We start from the raw sequence: 19,735 nt of genomic DNA, 5'->3' as shown, positions 1-19,735 counted from the left end.
GTCTCTCTCAGCTGCTATACTCTCTCTCAATTGTCTTTTGATGTTCTTTCCTCCTGGATTAGTAAACTGTATGTGAGACCATTTATTTCCTGAATTTGTCTTTTACCAAAGGGGTGTATTTGGGATGTTATTATATTTTAACAGTTAATTAGTAATAATTACTGTATCAATTATTCTGTTAAGTTTTCCAATGGAGTTAGGTTATTCCAAGTTCCTCTTTCTTTTGTTCTATTTTAACTATCATGCTTAAATAAATTGTTTTGCTTAACGTTGAGTAGTTTGAATAGCATCTGGAAAACAGCACCTCACATTTACTCTTAAAACATGATAAAGTTAATGGCTAGACTACATTTTTAATATATGTTCAGGGGCCTGGTCTGGTCCATAACAATAGTCATTGGACATTCATATACTAGGGTTATGTTACAGTTTTCTTTTGAAGTCATTTATTTTGATGTTATCATGAGTTATGTTTACTGTGACGATACTATGACTTTCAGAGGTGTATTTTGTCCTTTCTTTTTAAAGAGGTTTTGAACTGAGTTATCTTTTCCAAGCCAATAAAGTAAACACTTTGTGAGGTCTTGGGTTTTCCTTTTAAAGTTGGAACAATCTAAGCAGCATGAATGGGTGGAGTCAAGCTCCCGTAGAATGAGGCTTTTAGTTTAGCTTTCAGTCATTGTTTGGGTTTGAAATTGGTTTTAGAAGCTGCCATACCCTGCTCTCGAACAGAACTTTCTCTTGGTGTTCTTTCCTCCTGAACTGGAGAAACAACCCATTTTACTGAACTTGCCTCTGTCAAGAGTGTATTTATGGGTTTTACTATTGGAACAATTACTATTTTGCAGTTATATAATCTGGTTTTCTGTTAAGTTTTCCAATAGAGTCGAAGTTATATCAATTCTTCTTTCTTTTGTTTTTACTTTACCTGTAGGATAAGAGTAAAGTGTGTTTTGCTTAAAGCCGAGGAGTGTAACCAATCGAATTACATCTGGAACACATCAACTCACACTTTAAATAATATAAAAGCTCGGGTCTAGGGTATCTTTTTGATATTTTTGAAGAAGGTTTTGTCTAGTCCATAATATTATTAATACATTACGAAATAATGAATGTCAAATAACTCTTCAGATGCTAGTATCCCATCACCAATAACCCTTTATATACAAATGCATAGCCTTTGACAACAGTACTGCCTCTCACTGAATCAGGCACTCCAGCCTCAATATCCTGAAATTTACCCTTTTATGTGAGCCATATTCCCTTGTTTGGACCGGCGGGACCACTGAAGGAACTCATATTATGGAATGTCCAGTTGACTGACCTCATTACAATCACTACAGTATAGAGAGATGTACAGCATATGAAATTTAAAAAAAACTGTGTCCTTTAGTCCACCAGAAGCCTCATCGCTTTAAGAGTGGTGGGACCTTTGGGCTGGAGTGCTTTATCTCCCCTTCCAACAATTCTGATTTAGTTCCTTCCCTTGTTTCTCCATTTTTCTCCCTACCCCTGGTGAGCATTTATTTAATTTGATTAATTGAACAGCTTGTTAATTTGGTGCATGTGTTATTGAATTTTTTTATGTAATGAGCTGAGTTCTTCCCCAAAGGAGTGTTCATTTCTGGAAAGGGAAAGGGCCCAGGAGGGAAAGATGAAAACTGATGCTTGTGCCAATAAAATGTTCAAGAGTCTTTTATTGGTAAAGACTATTCATGGTTAAGACCCTCATTTGGTTCATTTCATGTGATGAAACTTACTTGCATCTTGCAATAGATGGCAAATTAAAGATAAGTTTAGGATATATGAATGGAATGACCAACACTAATAGCAACATATGCTTCCAGCAAGATATGCTGCAGAGTTTGTGCATATGAACTGTCAATGAGCCAAACTAAGGTAATAGTGTGCACATATAGGAATAGTTTCCTGTATTTAGCTTCACCAGTTGCAATGGAAAATTCATGGCGATGCTTGTAGTCATGAAGTCACAATACTCGATGTGTTTTCTAAACATTTATCTTCGAAATGACAAGTACAAAAATGACCTTAGTGTCGTACAGCATGGAAATGGACCTTTTGGTCCAACTAGTCCACGCTGACCAAGTTTCGAAACTAAACTGGTCCCGCTTGCCTGCATTTAGCCCATATCCCTCCAAACCTTTCCTATTCCTGAGCTTATCAAAATGTCTTTTAAATATTGCAACTGTACCTGCATCCACCATTTCCTCTGGTAGTTCATTCCACACATGAACCACTCACTGTGTAAATAAAAAAGGTTGCCCCTCATGTCCTTTTTAAAACTTTCTTCCCTAGTTTTGAACTCCCGCACCCCAGGGAAAAGAGCCTTGCCACTGACCTTATCCATGTCCCTAATGATTTTACAAACCTCTATAAGGTCACACCTCAACCTCCTATGCTCCAGTGAAGAAAGTCCCAGCCTCTCCTTATAACTTAAACCCTCCATTCCCAGCAACATCCTGGTTAATCTTTTCTGAGCCCTCTCCAATTTAATAACATCATTCCTAGAGCAGGGTGATCCAGTACTCCAGAAGAGGCCTCATCAACATTTTGTACAACCTCAGCATGACATCCCAACTCCTGTACTGAGCAATGAAGACAAGTGTGCTAAATACCTGCTTAACCACCTTGTCTGTCTGTGGTGCAAATTTCAAAGAATAATGTACATGACCCCTCTGTTTTACAACCCTGCCCAGGGCTCTACTATTACTTGCGTAAGTCTTGCCTTTGTTTTACTAAAATGCAAAACCTCACATTTATCCAAATGAAACTCCATCTGCCACTCTTCAGATCCAAATGGTCAATTTCACTTTTTAACCTTAGAAAACTTGTCCACCAATTTTGGTGCCATCTGCAGACTTAGTTACCATACCTCCTATATTCTCATCCATATCATTTATAAAAATGGCAAACAAAAGTGAATCCAGTATCGATCCCTGTGGAACACCACTGGTCACAGGCCTCCAGTCTGAAAAACAACCCATCACCACCACCCCCTTGCTTCTTTCCACATTCCACTTCTTGTGGTGTGCTGTCCTATCTGAAGAGCAGATGTACAAGCAAACACAAATAACTTTTTGTTTAACTATTTTTCAACTTGGTTTGTCACCTTTTTTCTCCAGTTGTCCCTAAAGTGAGTTTTTGTCATCAACCTCAAAATAGAACCAAAAAAAAACAAATTTGTTTTGATGCTCATAGATTGTAAAGATGAACACAATTTTGCCCAGGGGTCCTGTGCATAAATTCAATGTCAATCATTTTGTCCTTGCCACAACTTTTTTTGACATCATAATCTGTTTATCAATTATTTAAATATTAGCAATGCATGTTTTTTTTAAATGATGTAACAGGATTGCTCTACAAAATCTCAGATAGTCCACTGAAATGTCTAGGTTTTAAACAAGACAAGATTGCTGTAACCAACAGCCTGTACTGTAATTCAGCAGCTGTAACCACCTAAACTGGGAACTACTTCAATGAAAGTGCTATTTTACACAAACCTATGCCAGACTAGGCTGAACGTCCAAAAGAATGTGCTTTAATTTCAATACATTATGGTTTAACAAATGTCTTCCTTATGACCTTACACTTGATGTTTCTCTCATAATAAGCTAATCTGCAGCCTGTGTGGTTTTCTTGGTGATTATCCAGTGACCACTATGAAATGTCATCTTAACATTCTAATAATGCTTTTGAAGAGTTTTTAATGTGCCTGTCTGATCATCTGTTATGGGCCAATTATGTGAATTTTGTGTGTTTTCTGTGTCTTTTAACTTGTCATTAATATTTAATTCTTTCTTAACAGCTTCGACCTAGTGCTACAGTATATGATCTGGCCAGAAACTTCTATCTGGAAGTGTCTTTGTTTGAACGTCTTGTAAAAGTGAACGTTCCTTATGTACGACTAGATTATCAGGTGAGAATGGATGAATGCAAAAATATTTCAGCTACCTTGCCTCAATGCTGTTGGAACATAGCTATAATTTAAATTGGAGCAAATTAAAGGTTGTCATTTTCTAACTATGATATTACAAAAATTGATAGTCAATATTTGGCTTTCAGGGAGGATAAAATTTCACAGCTCCTGTTACTAATTTCTCAAGAACCGCTACTCCAGTAGCTAGTACAGCCACACAAATAATAAACTGTTTCTTGCTGGAGCTGAAAAATTCCCTCCTGCTATTGTACTAATCTAAAGTAAATGTTCGCATGGGAATTTGTGATGAGCAAAACCTCCCTAGATACAAATTCCTTCCTTCTGTGAACAGGTGTAAAGAGCAGGAATGAGAGCCAGCTGAAGTGCTGCTTCCTAAATTCTTGTTGCATGGTAATTGAGGTTGCTTTGTTCAAACACTCCCAGCAATTATGTTCCTATGGTTTCCACATTTATCATGCACACGTCAGTGCAATGCGACAGCAACAGGGTCAGCTGTCAAATCTCTGCTACAGATCTGAGAAATCCCAGCAGCATTCTGGGTGTAGCTCATGCTTGTGACAGTGTGGGCCCAGCATATTTAGAGGCACTAGTGGTCCTGCTGTTGTTGCTGTTCCAACTTGGTTCAATACAATAACCTGGATTGATCTTGTTGTGAACAATACTAAGTTAATATATATCATGACGTAAATAGTTATTTCATCATAAGAAATGAAGCAATGTCATGTGAGCCAGTAGCCACCTTAATTTGTGCAGTGATCAGCACAATAACAGCAATAAGAAGAAGCCTCATTAAAAATCTGTGTTCAATCGGTATGTCTGTTTCAGTTTTGTGTACATTACCTGATAATGGATAATACAACATAGCAGAAGCTGTATTGAGGCAATAACATTGAGTACTCACTGACAATAATTATTTAAATTGGAATCTCCTTGTGAAAAGGTGCAAATAGATCACCAGCTTTATCTCCGAGAGTGATTGTGTCAGTAGTGTAACTGACTGTATTCTCTGTTTTATCTGAACCAGTGAAGAAAAGCAATGGCAATTTCAGGTGCAGAGTTCACTGCAGTCTTGTTTCTTTGACATCCAGTCCTTTTCTACTATCAGTATATTTGGCCACTATTAATTAATCATGATGCCAGGTCCCTCCCTTGCCTGCAGGCTAAAAGCCCATGCTGCGAATACCACTCAGGGGGCAGCTTGTTCTCAGCTCTGCTGCCATTACAGTTCATGACAGCTTTTAAAGCCGCAGTCCCTCCTGAGGGGATAAAAATAAAATGATACAGTCACAGCAAGATGTCCAGAGATGTGCTAGAAAGCATCTAGAATACAGACTGTTTAAAGTAGGTGCTTGAACTATGCCTCTAAGACCAAAATGTTATTGATCCAGAGAAGCAAGGTATCAAAGTTAAGGTTACTGTCAGAATTGAAGGTCTCACAGGAGTCATACTTCCAGTCTCTTTGAGGATGACCAGAAGAATGCAGCAAAGCTTTGGAAAGCCATTGTAAGATTGAAGTGAAATCCAATGAATTTAAAATCAGCAACAAATTTTCCAGTGGAAGAATGCAGCTACACAGGTGATGTTGATCTTAATGAGAATGTCAGTTGTAAGCTCTTCATGTGTTGTGCTTAAGGTTTGGGGTGGAGCATCACAATAGCGCCACTAGCACCCTATGTCCCTAGTTATAGTTATTATATTATCTCTCTCTCTAGCTTAAGCAATTAAAGCTGAAGGTAAACATAGAGATTGAATACTGAACTTTTTTGGAGGCTGTTTCATGTACTGCTTATTATACAAATTGATTAAGATGTGACATTGTCTCTCTCCCTGTTATGATCTAACTAGTTGTATAATCATTTCTTTAAATAAACCTACTTTATGTATTAGCAAGCATACTATCACAACATTCCCTTTCCTTGAAGAAAATAAATGTCTAACATGATTGAGTACGTGAACAAGTAATCCATATGAACAAGAGTAATGTTAAAGTTGTCAAATATTAACATGGAGAATTCAGAATACTGAATGAGCCATTTCATAGTCTCTGAAGGGGACTTGCTGCCAACTGACTAGACCGGACCTGGGAACTACCACATAAAGCTGTGATTTTGATCCTTCTGTTCCTTCATTCTGAGGATTGCGTTTGTGTTGACTCTGTAGAGTTATCATTATGTTTAATATGTTTCTTGATGTCTGCTCATTTGCAAACCATACAAGCTGTGCACAGATTATGCTGATTTGTGGCCTTATGTTTGGCTAGCACTGACCTCTGTACACAAACCTTGTGGACTACAGTGGTTCAAAAATGTAGCTCACTACCTTCTCCAGGGCAATTGGGGATGGGCATTGAATGCTGGCCCTGCCCATGAACGTTTTTTTTTAAAGTTAGTGACATTCTTAAAACATTCTTAAGACATGTCTATCTTTCTCAGGCTACAACGTGATGCTGACATACAAGGAGATTATAGGAATACAAGCCAAGTTTTGCACATGGGAGTAACCGACTCTATTAGAGCTAAGAAGATACTCACAATAGACTACAAATCATTACATTTCCCCATGAGTTTAATATCTACAGAATAGTGAGTGTGATTGTATGGGGGAGGTTAACATTTGGGAGAAAATGTTAATTCTGTCATGATTTTTTTTTGTTCCAGCATCGCATGAGGCCTGAAATAGCTGCATTATTGAGTCCTCATATCTATGAACAGCTAGAGAATCACCCATCTGTGATGAATTATGAAAATATCAAGGTTTGGTCTGCATTTCTACATTTGTGAATCAACCATTTTGACAGCAATGGAACAAGTCTAAATTGGATAATATTGAATGCAGTTTTACTCTGATCATTGAAGTAATTTAGAGAAGTCACTGAAGCACTTAGGATGATAAAAGCTTTTGGTCCACACTTCCATTCATATGGTGCCTTTAATGTAATTAAATGCTCCTTCAAAGGAGTATTATAAAGCTAATTTGAAACTAAATCAACGTAAAACCATTTTGACACTTAATTCGTGTAAAATGGTATTTGGGCAGATGGCCATACACTTGATTAACAAAGCAGATTTTAACTATTATCTTCAAGGAGGAATGAGAGATAGAGGCAGACAGATTTAAGGAGGGAATTCCATGTTTTAGGACAATGGTTCCAAACATAGGAAATTGTGTTTGACTGAGTTTTTTTGAAGATTTTATCAGCAATATTGATTAAGGAGAGCCAATAGTCATAGTCCACTTGATTTTCAGAAGAATTTGATAAAGTACCCCACGGGAGACTAGTTAGAAATATTTAAGTACATGGAATCAGATGTAATGTACTGATATGAATTAATGATTGATTAATAAAGAATGTAGTAATGAAAGTAGTAATGAATAGGTCAATCTCACGTTTACAGGTTGTGACGAGTGGGGTACCGCAAGGATCAATACTTGGGCCCCAGCTGTTCACATTATATATCAATAATTTGGAGGTGGGGACCAAATGTAATATCTCCAAATTTGCATATGATACAAAGCTAAGAGCAAAGGTATTTTGGAAGGAAGATGTAATGGGACTCTAGGAAAATTTTAACAGGCTTAGTAAATGGGAAGAATATAGAAGATGGAATATAATGTGGAAAAAATAAGAGGTTATTCACTTTGGTAGGCAAATCAGATGTGCAGAGTATTTCTTAAATGGTATGCTGTTAGAAATTTCAGATATACAAAAGTACATCCTTGTATCCTAGTTGTTAAGTCACTGAAGGCGAACATGCACGTACAGCAAACTATCAGGAAGACTAATAGAATGCTAGCCTTGCGTGCAAAAAAAAACTTGGATCCAGAAGTAGTGAAGTCTTGCTTCAGTCGTCTAGCAGCTTGGTTATACTGCACCTGGAGCACTGTGGGCAATTCTGGTCTCTTTATCTCAGGAAGAATATTATTGTTGCGGAGAGAATGCAGTGGAAGGTTAACACAACTTGCTCCTGGGATGATGGAACTGTTCTAAGAGGAAGATTGGGCAAGCTCAACCTGTATTAGAATCATAGAGTCATAGAGATGTACAATATGGAAACAGACCCTTCAGTCCAACCCATTCACGCCAACCAGATATTCTAAACTAATCTAGTCCAAATTGCCAGCACTTGGCCCACATCCCTCCAAGCCCTTCCAATTCATATACCCATCCAGATGTCTTTTAAATGTTGTAATTGTACCAGCCTCCACCACTTCCTCTGGCACCTCATTCCAGACATGCACCACCCTCTGCATGAAAAAGTTGCCTCTTAGGTCCCTTTATATCTTTCCCCTCTCACCCTAAACCTATGTCCTCTAGTTCTGGACTCCCCACCCCAGGGAAAAGACTTTGTCTATTTATTCTATCCCCTCATGAATTTTTAAACCTCTCTAAGGTCACCCCTCAACCTCCAACACTCCAAGGAAAACAGCCCTAGCCTGTTCAGCTTCTCCCAATAGCTCAAATCCTCCAACCCTGGAAACATCCTTGTAAATCTTTCTGAACCATTTCAAGTTTCACAACATCCTTTCAATAGGTGGGAGACCAGAATTACACACAATATTCCAAAAGTGGCCAAACCAATGACCTGTCAAGCCGCAACATGACCACCAACTCCTATATTTAATGCTCTGTCCAATAAAGGAAAGTATACCAATGCCACCTTCACTATCCTATCTACCCATGATTCCACTTTCAAGGAACTATGAACCTGTACTCCAAGGTCTCTTTGTTCAGCAACAATTTGCCATTTGCCATTTCAAACATTCCAAAGTGCAGCACCTCACATTTATTTAAATTAAATTCCATCTGCCACTCCTTAGACCATTAGCCAATCTGATCAGATCCCGGTGTACTCCGAGTTAATCATCTTCACTGTTCTCTACACCTCCCATTTTGGTGTCATCTGCAAACTTAGTAACTATACCTCCCAAGTTCACATCCGAATCATATATATAAATGACGAAAAGCAGTGGACCCAGCACCGATCCTTGTGGCACACCACTGGTCACAGGCCTCCAGTCTGAAAGGCAACCCTCCACCACTACCCTCTTCTTCTTTCAAGCCAGTTCTGTATCCAAATGGTTAGTTCTCCCTGTATTCCATGAGATCTAACCTTGCTAAACAGTCTACCATGAGGAATCTTTTTGAATGCCTTACTGAAGTCCATATAAATCACTTTTAACGCTCTGCCCTCATCAGTCCTCTTCATTACTTCTGCCAAAAACTCTATTAAGTTCTTGAGACATGATTTCCTATGTACGAAGCCATGTTGACTATCCCTAATCAGTCTTTGCCTTTCCAAATAGATGTAAATCCTGTCCCTCAGGTTTCTGTCCAACAACTTGCCCACCACCGATGTCAGGCTCACCAGTCTATAGTTCGCTGGCTTTTCCTTACCATCTTTCTGAAATAGTGGCATGACGTTAGCCAACCTCTAGTGTTACAGCACCTGACCTGTGACTATTGATGATACAAATACCTCAGCAAGGGGCCTAGCAATCACTTTCCTAGCTTCCTAAGGAGTTCTAGGGTACACCTGATCAGGTCCTGGAGATTTATCCACTTTTATGCATTTTAAGATATCCAGCACCACCTCCTATGTAAAATGTCCATTTTTCAAGATGTCACCATCTATTTCCCCACATTCTATATCTTCCACGCCCTTCCCAACAGTAAACACTGATGCAAAATACTTGTTTTGTATCCCCCCCCCCATCTCCTGGGGTTCCACAAATAGGCTGCCTTTGCTGATCTTTTGAGGGGCCCTATTCTTTCCCGAATTATCCTTTTGTCCTTAATGTATTTATAAAATCCCTTTGGATTCTGCTGGCTTTCCTGATTTCCCTCTTAAGTATACACCTACTGCCTTTATACTCACAGGATTCACTCGATAATATTTCGAAGAATAAGAGGTGATCTCATTAAAACATCCAAAATACTGAAAGGAGGAGATAGGGTAGATATGGGTAAGATGTTCCCATAGGTTGGGAAGTCGAGAACCAGGAAACACAAGTTAAAAATAAATGGGTTCCCATTTAGATCCAAGGTAAGAAGGTTTTCTTTTTACTCAGTGGGTTGTGATCCTTTAGTAATCTCTGTCACAGAGCACTTGGAAGCTCAGTGTTTGAGTATTTTTAAGGTAAGATTGATATATTTCTGATTACCAGTGACATATGGATTAGAATGAGTAACAGACATTGTCTTGTTAGATCGACTATGATGATATTGAATAACAGAGAAGGCTCAATGGATTGAATTGCCTACTCCTGTGCCTATTTTCTTATGTTCCTGTGCTTTCCCATTGTGACCCCACTTTGAGGTTTGAGTGTTGTGAACTATGACAAACAGGCAGGGGGTGGGAGGAGAAGACCTTTGAAAGTAGTGGGGGGAGAAGGATAGAGATCCGCTTCAACCATTGTGGCTTCAGAACTCAGAATCCCAAAGTCAACGCTCTGGACCCCTTTCGGATTTCTGATCCACGTTTTGGAACACGCTCGCTTAGAGCCTGTGCAACTTAAAATATAGCCATAAATTAAGGCTGCTCAAGAGGACAGAATTAGAGGAGCACAGACAGACACAATGGAGGAGGTTACAGAGCGAGGGACTGTTGAGGCCTTGTAGAGATTTGACAACAAGGATAAGAATTTTAAAAATAAAAGCTTAGCTTAACCAGAGGCCAATGTTGGTTAGCAAACATGTGTGAGAGGTGGACCAAACTGATAAAAGTTAGATGAGCAGCAAAGATGTGGATGGCATCAAGGTTGTGAAATTTGTATCTGTGAAATGGCCAGAGTGCATTAGGATAAAGAAATAAAGGTTGTGAGTATAGAGGCTTCCCACCTGAGACACTAAAATAACAAAACACTAAAATAACAAACATAGCTTAAAATCTCCAACTTTGTAATGAATATGCCTGAATTGATCCTGCTAACTCTGTTTAAAGAAACAGCCTGAATAACATAGGATGCCGATAGCTCAGATGATAAAATCTCGGACTGAAGCTGATCTGGACATAATTTCAAATGCATTCAAGCTGGAACAAATCAGCTTTTCCCCTTACCACTAGTACACGACTGAATTGAAGTGCTTAATGTTACTAATATATATCTGAGATGTAATGTGTACAATGACACTTCTGGAAATGGTCATTGTATCTGTAATAATCTGAAGGGTTTCAAAATTAAAGGCTACAAGCCTCTTACAAAGGAATACCAGGCTTCTGTGCCAGTTCCATTTTAAATGGGGAATTTCAAAGAAGATTTCTGTAATTTCTCAGCAACATAGATACATCCAGTCCATCTATATCAATTTATTATGTGTTCTGCATAAGGCAATTTTAGTCAGCTGTGGAATTTGTTGCATTGACATTTTCTTTGCATTTTTATTTAACTCTCTTCATTCCCATAATTCATCAACAGGGAGTGTCTTCAAACCTGTTTTTTGTGGAACACAATTACCCTGAAGAGGAAATCCAGGATGGGAAGAGTCATCAGAATCTGCACGAAGCTGCCTTTGTTGTAGCCTTGTGTCACTATCTGATCTGTCAGGATTACGCACCCTCTCAGATTACTATCCTTACCACATATACAGGACAGCTCTTCACTTTGCGCAAGATGATGCCATCCAAGAAATTTGCTGGTGTGAAAGTCCATGTGGTCGACAAATACCAGGGGGAGGAGAATGACATTATTTTGCTTTCACTTGTGAGAAGTAATAAGTCAGGCAAAGTTGGATTCTTGCAAATAGCAAACAGGGTTTGTGTTGCTCTCTCTCGGGCCAAGAAAGGTCTTTACTGCATAGGAAACATGAGCATTCTGGCAAATGTTCCTCTTTGGAGCAAGATCATGCACACCCTGCATGAAAAGGCCAATATTGGTCCCTCACTGATGTTGACCTGTCAGAATCACCCTAAAACTATGACGCTTGTGTCCAAAGCAGAAGATTTCAACAAAGTACCTGAGGGAGGCTGCAGCCTACCTTGTGCATACAGATTAGACTGTGGTCACGTTTGTACTAGAGCATGTCATCCGTATGATATGGAACACAAGCAATTTAATTGTTTAAAACCATGCCAGAAAGTACTTTGTGAGGATGGACATAGGTGTGCAAAGTCCTGCTACGAGAAATGTGGCAAGTGCCAAGTAAGGGTGGATAAAGTGATTCCACAGTGTGGACACTTGCAAAAGGTGCCTTGTTCTATGAAGCCAGGAGACTTCGTCTGTAAAGAACCATGTTCCAAAATCCTGCACTGTGGCCATAAATGTGCTGCAGCTTGTGGCGAAGAATGCGCAATGTGCACCAGAAAAGTGTCAATAACCCTGAAATGTAATCATGTCCAGGAAATTGACTGTTGCATCAAAGAGGCTACAAAGATTGGAACATGCGTTCCTTGCAAAGAAAAATGCAAAATGCTTCTGGACTGTGGCCACCAGTGTCCAGGATCTTGTCATCATTGCTATGAAGGCCGCTTTCATGAAAGTTGCAAGCAGCCTTGCAGACGGTTACTAATATGTTCACATGAGTGTTTGGAACCTTGCACAAAAGAATGCCCTCCATGCCAGCGACGCTGTGAAAATGTATGCAAGCACAGTAAATGTAGCAAGAAGTGTGGGGAGCTGTGTATTCCTTGTGTGGAGCCTTGTGAGTGGGTCTGTCAGCACTATAAGTGTCATAAGCTCTGTTCAGAACCATGTGACAGGCCACCTTGTAACAAGCCTTGCAAAAAATTCCTTAAATGTAAGCACCCATGTGTTGGGCTCTGTGGTGAGCCTTGCCCCAAGTTGTGTCGTGTATGCCACTATGCTGAGCTCACTGAAATTATCTTTGGGAATGAAGATGAGCCTGATGCGAGATTCGTTCAGCTGGAAGACTGCAGCCATATTTTCGAGGTGACTGCTTTTGACCATTATATGAAACAGGAGCAAGAAGATACTAAGACAGCCATAAAGCTAAAGGAATGTCCGAAGTGTCGAATGCCCATCAGGAAGAATCTTCGCTATGGGGCGATAATAAAGAACAGTCTCCGTGAAATTGAAAAAGTGAAGAAGCTTGTCCAAGGAGATGCAGAGAAAAATAACCAAATTAGAAAACAGTTAGAATTAGAACTCAAGAGGCACTCTATAATAGCTGAACAGCTTCCAAAACAAAATAAAGACTTAGCGCATGCACTACAGAACCCTTTGCCATTACAGGGTCTGAGTATAGTAGAAAATAAAATTGCGTTTCTCTCTAGACTTGCTGAACTTAAACATCAAGAGGAAAGACTAAATTTTCAGATGAAAATGAAATTCAAAACGAAGTTGCTTGAATGTCTGAAATGGGTAGATAGACCCAGAGGAAGATTCACGGAACAAGAGCTTACTGATCTGCAAAATGAAATTCAGAGGCTAACATATCTTTCTGACCTTTATATTCGGTGTACTATGGCATCAGATAAGAAGCTAGATTCTTCAACGCAAGGTGATATTGCATCTGTGCAAATGATTCTTGAAAGCACAAAAAGGTTCACAGAAGATAATGAGACATTTGTTAAAAAGGAAATGGAACGACTGAAGTCTATTTTACCTGACACTGGTCTTGCTATATCTGAGAAGGAGAGAGTGATGATAGTGAAGGCAATGGGCCTTCGTCAAGGTCACTGGTTTAAGTGCCCAAATGGACACGTCTATGTTATCACAGAATGTGGAGGTGCAATGGAAAGTGCAAAATGTCCAGATTGTGATGCAGCAATAGGGGGCAGAAACCATACTTTGGAGAGTAGCAACCAAGTGGCTTCAGAAATGGATGGTGCTCACCATTCTGCCTGGTCAGATGTTGCAAACAACATGTTGAATTTTGAAGAGCTTAGAAGATTTTTATAATTGACTCCTATGCAGTGAATCATTGGTGAGAAAAAGATCTTGTATTGTTTACATTGATATTTTGGTAGCTCTAGCTGAATACTGAAAATCATGTTGCATCATTTGGACAGCAGACTTAATTTCTGAGTGGCTGCATTTTTTGTTTTGTCCTTACTAATACAAAAAGAAATGATTATGGTTCAATTGTAGTGTGGCACCTTTTTGGTTTAAATTCATATATAACGCATCTTAAACAATTCTACTAAGCACTGGTGGATGACCAATCATGCACAAACATATTTTTAACCCTACACTGCTTTCAACGCTTGTGTGCATTGCAGTCAATCTTATACTTGCAAATCTCAAACCAAATTAGGAAATGTTTGGACCTCCATTATTAGTTCAGCATCCATACAATTCTTCAACAACTTTTTCTTGTAATGAAAATGGGCCTTTCTTTTTCCTTTGCAACTTAAAACTCAGTAGTTTTACTGTTAAAAAATTAAAGCACCTTCTATTGAGTTGGCTAAGAAACCAAACTGTATTTTTGAATTTACTTCTTACCACCCTTCATCACAAATGAATAGTCATTGGTTGAAATGAAGCAATGGATTAATCATGGAAACTCTGCAGTCATTCAGATATTCTTCCACTAAAACTTCAATGAGTCAACTAAGAACTGTTCGACCAGGAAACACTGAGCCCTGTCCAATCAAATGTAGCCATCATCTTAAAGAAGGGCAGGAGGGGAAGTAAGAGATCCCATTGTCAAGAGTAGTCTTGGCAATATAGTCTTTTGTTGAACAGTCTTCCAACCTTTCAGTTGGAACCACAGCATGATAATTTGAGATAATCTTGGTCAGTCCAAATTGGTTGAAGTTGATCCAATAGGCAATAGGCTGGTGTTGAAAGGTTGTGATCATGCCTGAACAGTCAAATGCCAGGCAGTTTTTTCATAAATGTTAAAATGACCTTCACACAGGCAGGCTTCTTTCATCTCTGATAGATGGGTATTCCTGCAACAACATCCAGCACTGGATTCCTTTTGAGGAGGAAACAGTCCACATCAGGAAATGTCTCCACTTCAAAGTCTGCTGTGGTTAATATAGATTCCTGGCAGGAGATGGTGCAATAGTGAGGACTCTAGATTGTCACACTCTAGATCTCGTTCGACAACAAATTGCTTCTGACAGAGGATTTCATTTATAAATTTATTAATGAAATATAGCTTTCTTTAAAAATAAAAGATGGTGGGTCGAGCTAAAATTTCAAACTGTTTTGGCATTATGGGCAATAAGAACCCAAATTTCTTCAGGCTTTTTAGGCACTATCTTAATCTAGATAGTGAAATATCCTCTGGTTCCAATACATCAGTACCAGCCTTGACTCTGAGGATCTGTGAATTTTTTTTGGAGTGGGGGAGTCACACTATCCGTCTGTTCCAAGCACACCCTCATGTCTTTACATGTCATGAGGAGGAGGTTGAGGAGTTCAGGTGCAGCATTTCTTCTACTCAGATTGCTGATAATTCAACAAGGACATAGACACACCATTGTCACTGGGAGTGTCTCATCTGGACTTGTAAATTAAGACTGGCACTACAGGACCTTGGCTGATCCATATCTTCTGTGGTCTGACTAGCAGTCAGCAAACAATGCTTTTTGCTTCCACACCCTCATGCCTGAAATATGCCCATTGTAACGCAGCTATCTGCCAACATTAGGCCAATCAAAGAGCACCATTTGGACCCAGAACCTCATTGGATGCAGTTCCCATGAAATGCATCCTGACACTTGACCCAGGATTTTCAGGCCAATTAAATTGAAATCAACTAATAAATTAGAAATATCTTGAGCGGCAGATACTTTTGAGTCTTCAAGGTGTTACTTAGGAGCTATCAGATAAGGTCAATAACATTAGAAGAACCTTATGCAGATCTTCAGACACAGAATGGCATCAGGTAGTGAATAAGAAAAACGAGTACAAAATGAGAAAAGAGTTTTGAACTGCATGAATCGAATTGTCAGGGTCTTAGCATCATAGTGTGGACTCACCCAGTGAATGGGTATCCCTTTAAAGGTGTTGGTTGTTGTCAGGCTGAGTAATCCAGTTAGGTAGCAGCCAGGTTGCCATGATAAATGGTATGGATTAAATTTTAGAAAAGCAAAAGTATAGAAAAATAATGATCTTCTGTCAAATTAGTCTTGTTTCCAGAACAAAAGGGGATTTGGTTCTCTGCATTTCTTATACTGTGTTTGTGAATTACAGTTCTTTTGTGGCTTTAATAGAATCAGTTGTTGAATTTTGCCAGTTTTAGTTTTGTTACAGATTTTAGGAATCAAATATCTGTTTCTTTGGTACATATTAATCCATGAATCTTAGAGTTCTGTCTGTAACATAAATTCAATGCATTTTAACAGACTACATGTTCTTAAAGACAAAGGATGAAATGTAACCAATTAATAGGCAAAATGTATTTAATAAAACAGTCTGGATAAACTAACAAAACGTTGACTTTGTTACATATTTTAGCGAATATTGTATATGTTATAAGTGTGGGAACATGAAAACCACTGCAGTGAACTTCACCCTCTGGCTTGATTCCCTTTGGGTTGAAATAAGATTTCTTTTCCTTCGTGTTTCAATTTAATTCCAGTTCAGCCATTGATCCAAGTGAAATCCAAGATTGTTACTACTTTTATTTGTTAAGTGCAAACGTTAAGCTGAAGGATTTGCAACCATCATAAACTAGAGTCACCAAATGAATGATCCATCTAGGCCTCCTCCTGAATTCCCCAGCATTACAGATGCCAATCATAATCCAATTTGACTAACTCACTTCCTGGATATTGCAAGGACTATTGTTCCTGACAAGTCTTCAGTACTATTGCTAGAATATTGTGCTCTAGAACTTGCCATGCCCCTAGACAGGATATTGGCATCTACCTGGCAAAACAGAAAATTTCCCAGGTATGCCCTATGTACAAAAAGCAGGACAAATCCAACCTGTCCTGTGAATGTCCAATCAGTCTACTCTTGATCACCCCCAAAAGTGTTGGAAGGGGCCATAAACAGATGGTCCTTACTCAGCAATAACCTGCTCACTGATGCTGAGATTAGGTTCTCCAAGTGACACTGAGCTTGTCACCCAATTACAGCTCTTCTCCAAACATGGCCAAAGTATTGAATTTCAGAGATGAAGAAAGATGGCTGACCTTGATATACAGACAGCTCTTTGACAGAATGTGATATCAAGGAGCCCTAGTAAAACTGAAGTCAATGGGAATGGAGGTGGGGTGGGAACTCTCCACTGGTTGGATCCATAACTAGTGCAAAGGAAAATGACTGGTTGTTAGATATGTTTCATTACAGTCCAAAGACTTAACTGTTTCATCAATGAGATACTAACCTTTTGTCATAAGTTGAAAAGTGGTAATGTCCACTGAAGACCATAAAATGTCCAATACTATTCACGACTCCTTGAATACCAAATGCAAAAAGACTTGTACAATTTTCAGGTGTAGATTGATTATTAAAACATAACAATCATGCCTCAGTTGCCAGGCACTGATTACTTCTATGTAGAAAGTGTTACACCACCTCGTGATATTCAATAACATTATCAGCCCTAAATTCTGTACCTACAATATTCTGAATGTCTTAGCGAGTTTTGAGGGGGAAAAAACATATAAATAGAAAGCAGGAATCATGTACAGTGCTTCGCCTGAGACCCACTGAAGATGTTACCTAGTAGGGTAACGAAATGTCTGGAAATGAACCTTCCAGCTCAGCGAGCAAACCTACATCCAAATTCTGAATGTCGCCATTGACTAAAGCTTACCTAGACCAGCCATACTGTGGATACAAGGCATATCAGAGGCTATGAATTCTGCACAAGTAATACACCACCTGATTCATCTGAAAGCCTGTTCATCTACATGTGTGATGGACTACTCTCTGCTTGACTGGTTGAGTGCAGCTCCTTGATGCCACCCAGGAATAATAAAAGAGCCAACTTGTATGTCCCCCCACCCACACTTCAGCCACAGTATATAGTAGCTGCAAAGTACATTGATAATTCTTCAAAACATTTCCCAAACACATGATTCCAGAAAGACAGGTCAGCAAGTGCGTGGAATCTCTCCTCCATATAACCCATAATCCTAACTCTGAAATATGTCATCATTGGTTCAAATCCTAAAATTTCTTCCTTAAAAGGATTAGTTGTACCAATACCATTTGGGATTTAGCAGTTGAAGAAGTTGGCTTACCCTCTCCTCATCAAGGACAATTATGAATGGGTAATAAATGCTGAATTTATCAGCAACACCTATATCCCACAAATGAATTTAAAAAATATATTATCAGTCCTTAACAAATTACTGCATATTAGTAAGCAACTCCCAATGTTATCATTTCCCTCACTGTTACACCTACTTCTGTGGTGTCAAATTGTCTGTCTAATTTTAGGTAAATGAGAAATTCCTCTACTTTAACATCTGGAAATAAAAAAACATTGCTTTCAGTTCCTACCAAAAATTCTACTACTTTATTATTGATTTTCTTCTCTTCTCTGGCTCCTTAATCAGAGCTGTGGGCAATCTTGGGATTGAAGCTGGAATTGAACCAAACTACTACTATATGATGCTTGTAATCCCTGAACACATAGCTACATATTGGTCACTTCACTCACTTTAAAACATTGTGGCCAAAATGCTGACATCCACCTTTTTGATGTTTAGCCTCAATGGCAAAGACTTTCAACCTTCTGTCAAGCCTAGCATGTTGGATTAGACCATATCCATTATATAATTTTTATCTGTTGAAATCAACATTATGGACAGCCTATTGTTGAGACCATGACTGTTTTTCTTCTATTTTGAAAAGTAGCTTTTTTTTTCCTAAAGAAAGGAAGAGAACAAAAGGTTGATGTTTGCTTTTAGGAACTGACTAAGAAAGAAAGTTAATTAATTACTGAAGACACTATACATTTTGGCACTGAGATGTTATGCTCAGCAACTGACAGCTGGTTAAATGTTGAACTGGTCAATCAAGGGAGGACCAATGCTGACCAGCTAACCACAGAGAATGTTGAAAAAGAGAAAACAAGGAGAGAACTGGCTCTGACGGGTTTTGGGGCAGGAGGCAGTGATGACTTAGAAACTGTTTTTTTTATTTTGTTCTCTCTAGTTACTGACTTATTAAAAGTCCTAAGAAAACAAGTCCAGTCTATAAGAAATCAATAAAATTCTCATTGTTTACATTGACTAGTGACTTCAGAATTCAAGCAAAATCCTACATGCCTTTACTACAACCATTGGATTTCAGGGAGGCTTGGTATTCATCATTTAAAATGGTTATCAGACAGAACTTATGAATCTTTTGTTTTAAAGAAAAATCTTGTAACTGTGACTGGTGGTATGTGAGTGGAGGTTGGTGATTAAAAAAGATTGGAGTTAGTTCATAGTTCAACTGTGTTTTGCTAAAGTTACATTTTTTCATTAAAAATTGTTAATTTTTGTTTAATTATAAATTTGATGTCCAAGATCAGTTGTTTGTAAAGTCTGGTTAGGAACATTGAGCAATTTTGAGGGTCACTGAGTGTTTTAATTTCACTGTGTTACAATCCATGTTAATGAATCTGATATGGTCTGACATGCCATTTCTGCATCATAATACCCATTCAAGAATTTCACTTCTATGTCTAGGTAGCAGTTTGAAAATCTACTTTAATTTCTCTAACATTCTGGATGGCTTCCTTATCTTCACTTTTCAAGAACTGGAACTTGTCCAAAATGGCCCCAGTTTGACTCTTTGTAGGAAACCACTCACTTAGCCCAGGCTTGGCAATGTTATCAAGATACTGTAGATAGGTAGTACACAAATGGTTCTCTACTGCTCTGTGGAGATAACAAATTACAGAATAAATTAGTTTCTTTT

The 19,735-nt window shown here is 38.7% G+C and overlaps 1 protein-coding gene across 5 annotated transcripts in view; it reads left to right on the top strand.

Moving 5' to 3' along the window:
* The window catches only part of znfx1 (zinc finger, NFX1-type containing 1), a 69,267-nt gene extending 52,969 nt beyond the window's left edge, over positions 1-16,298 (top strand). For all 5 annotated transcript variants that reach the window (XM_043710198.1, XM_043710199.1, XM_043710197.1 and 2 more), the window contains exons 12-14: positions 3,827-3,937; positions 6,616-6,711; positions 11,375-16,298. In XM_043710198.1, the coding sequence (XP_043566133.1) occupies positions 3,827-3,937; positions 6,616-6,711; positions 11,375-13,816 (2,649 nt within the window). In that variant the 3' untranslated portion in view covers positions 13,817-16,298. The remainder of the gene's footprint in view (positions 1-3,826; positions 3,938-6,615; positions 6,712-11,374) is intronic.
* The last annotated feature ends 3,437 nt before the right edge of the window (positions 16,299-19,735 follow it).

The sequence above is a fragment of the Chiloscyllium plagiosum genome, chromosome 20 (genome assembly GCF_004010195.1).
Source record: "Chiloscyllium plagiosum isolate BGI_BamShark_2017 chromosome 20, ASM401019v2, whole genome shotgun sequence".
NCBI lineage: Eukaryota > Metazoa > Chordata > Chondrichthyes > Orectolobiformes > Hemiscylliidae > Chiloscyllium > Chiloscyllium plagiosum.
This window is presented reverse-complemented; position numbering and strand designations above follow the sequence as displayed.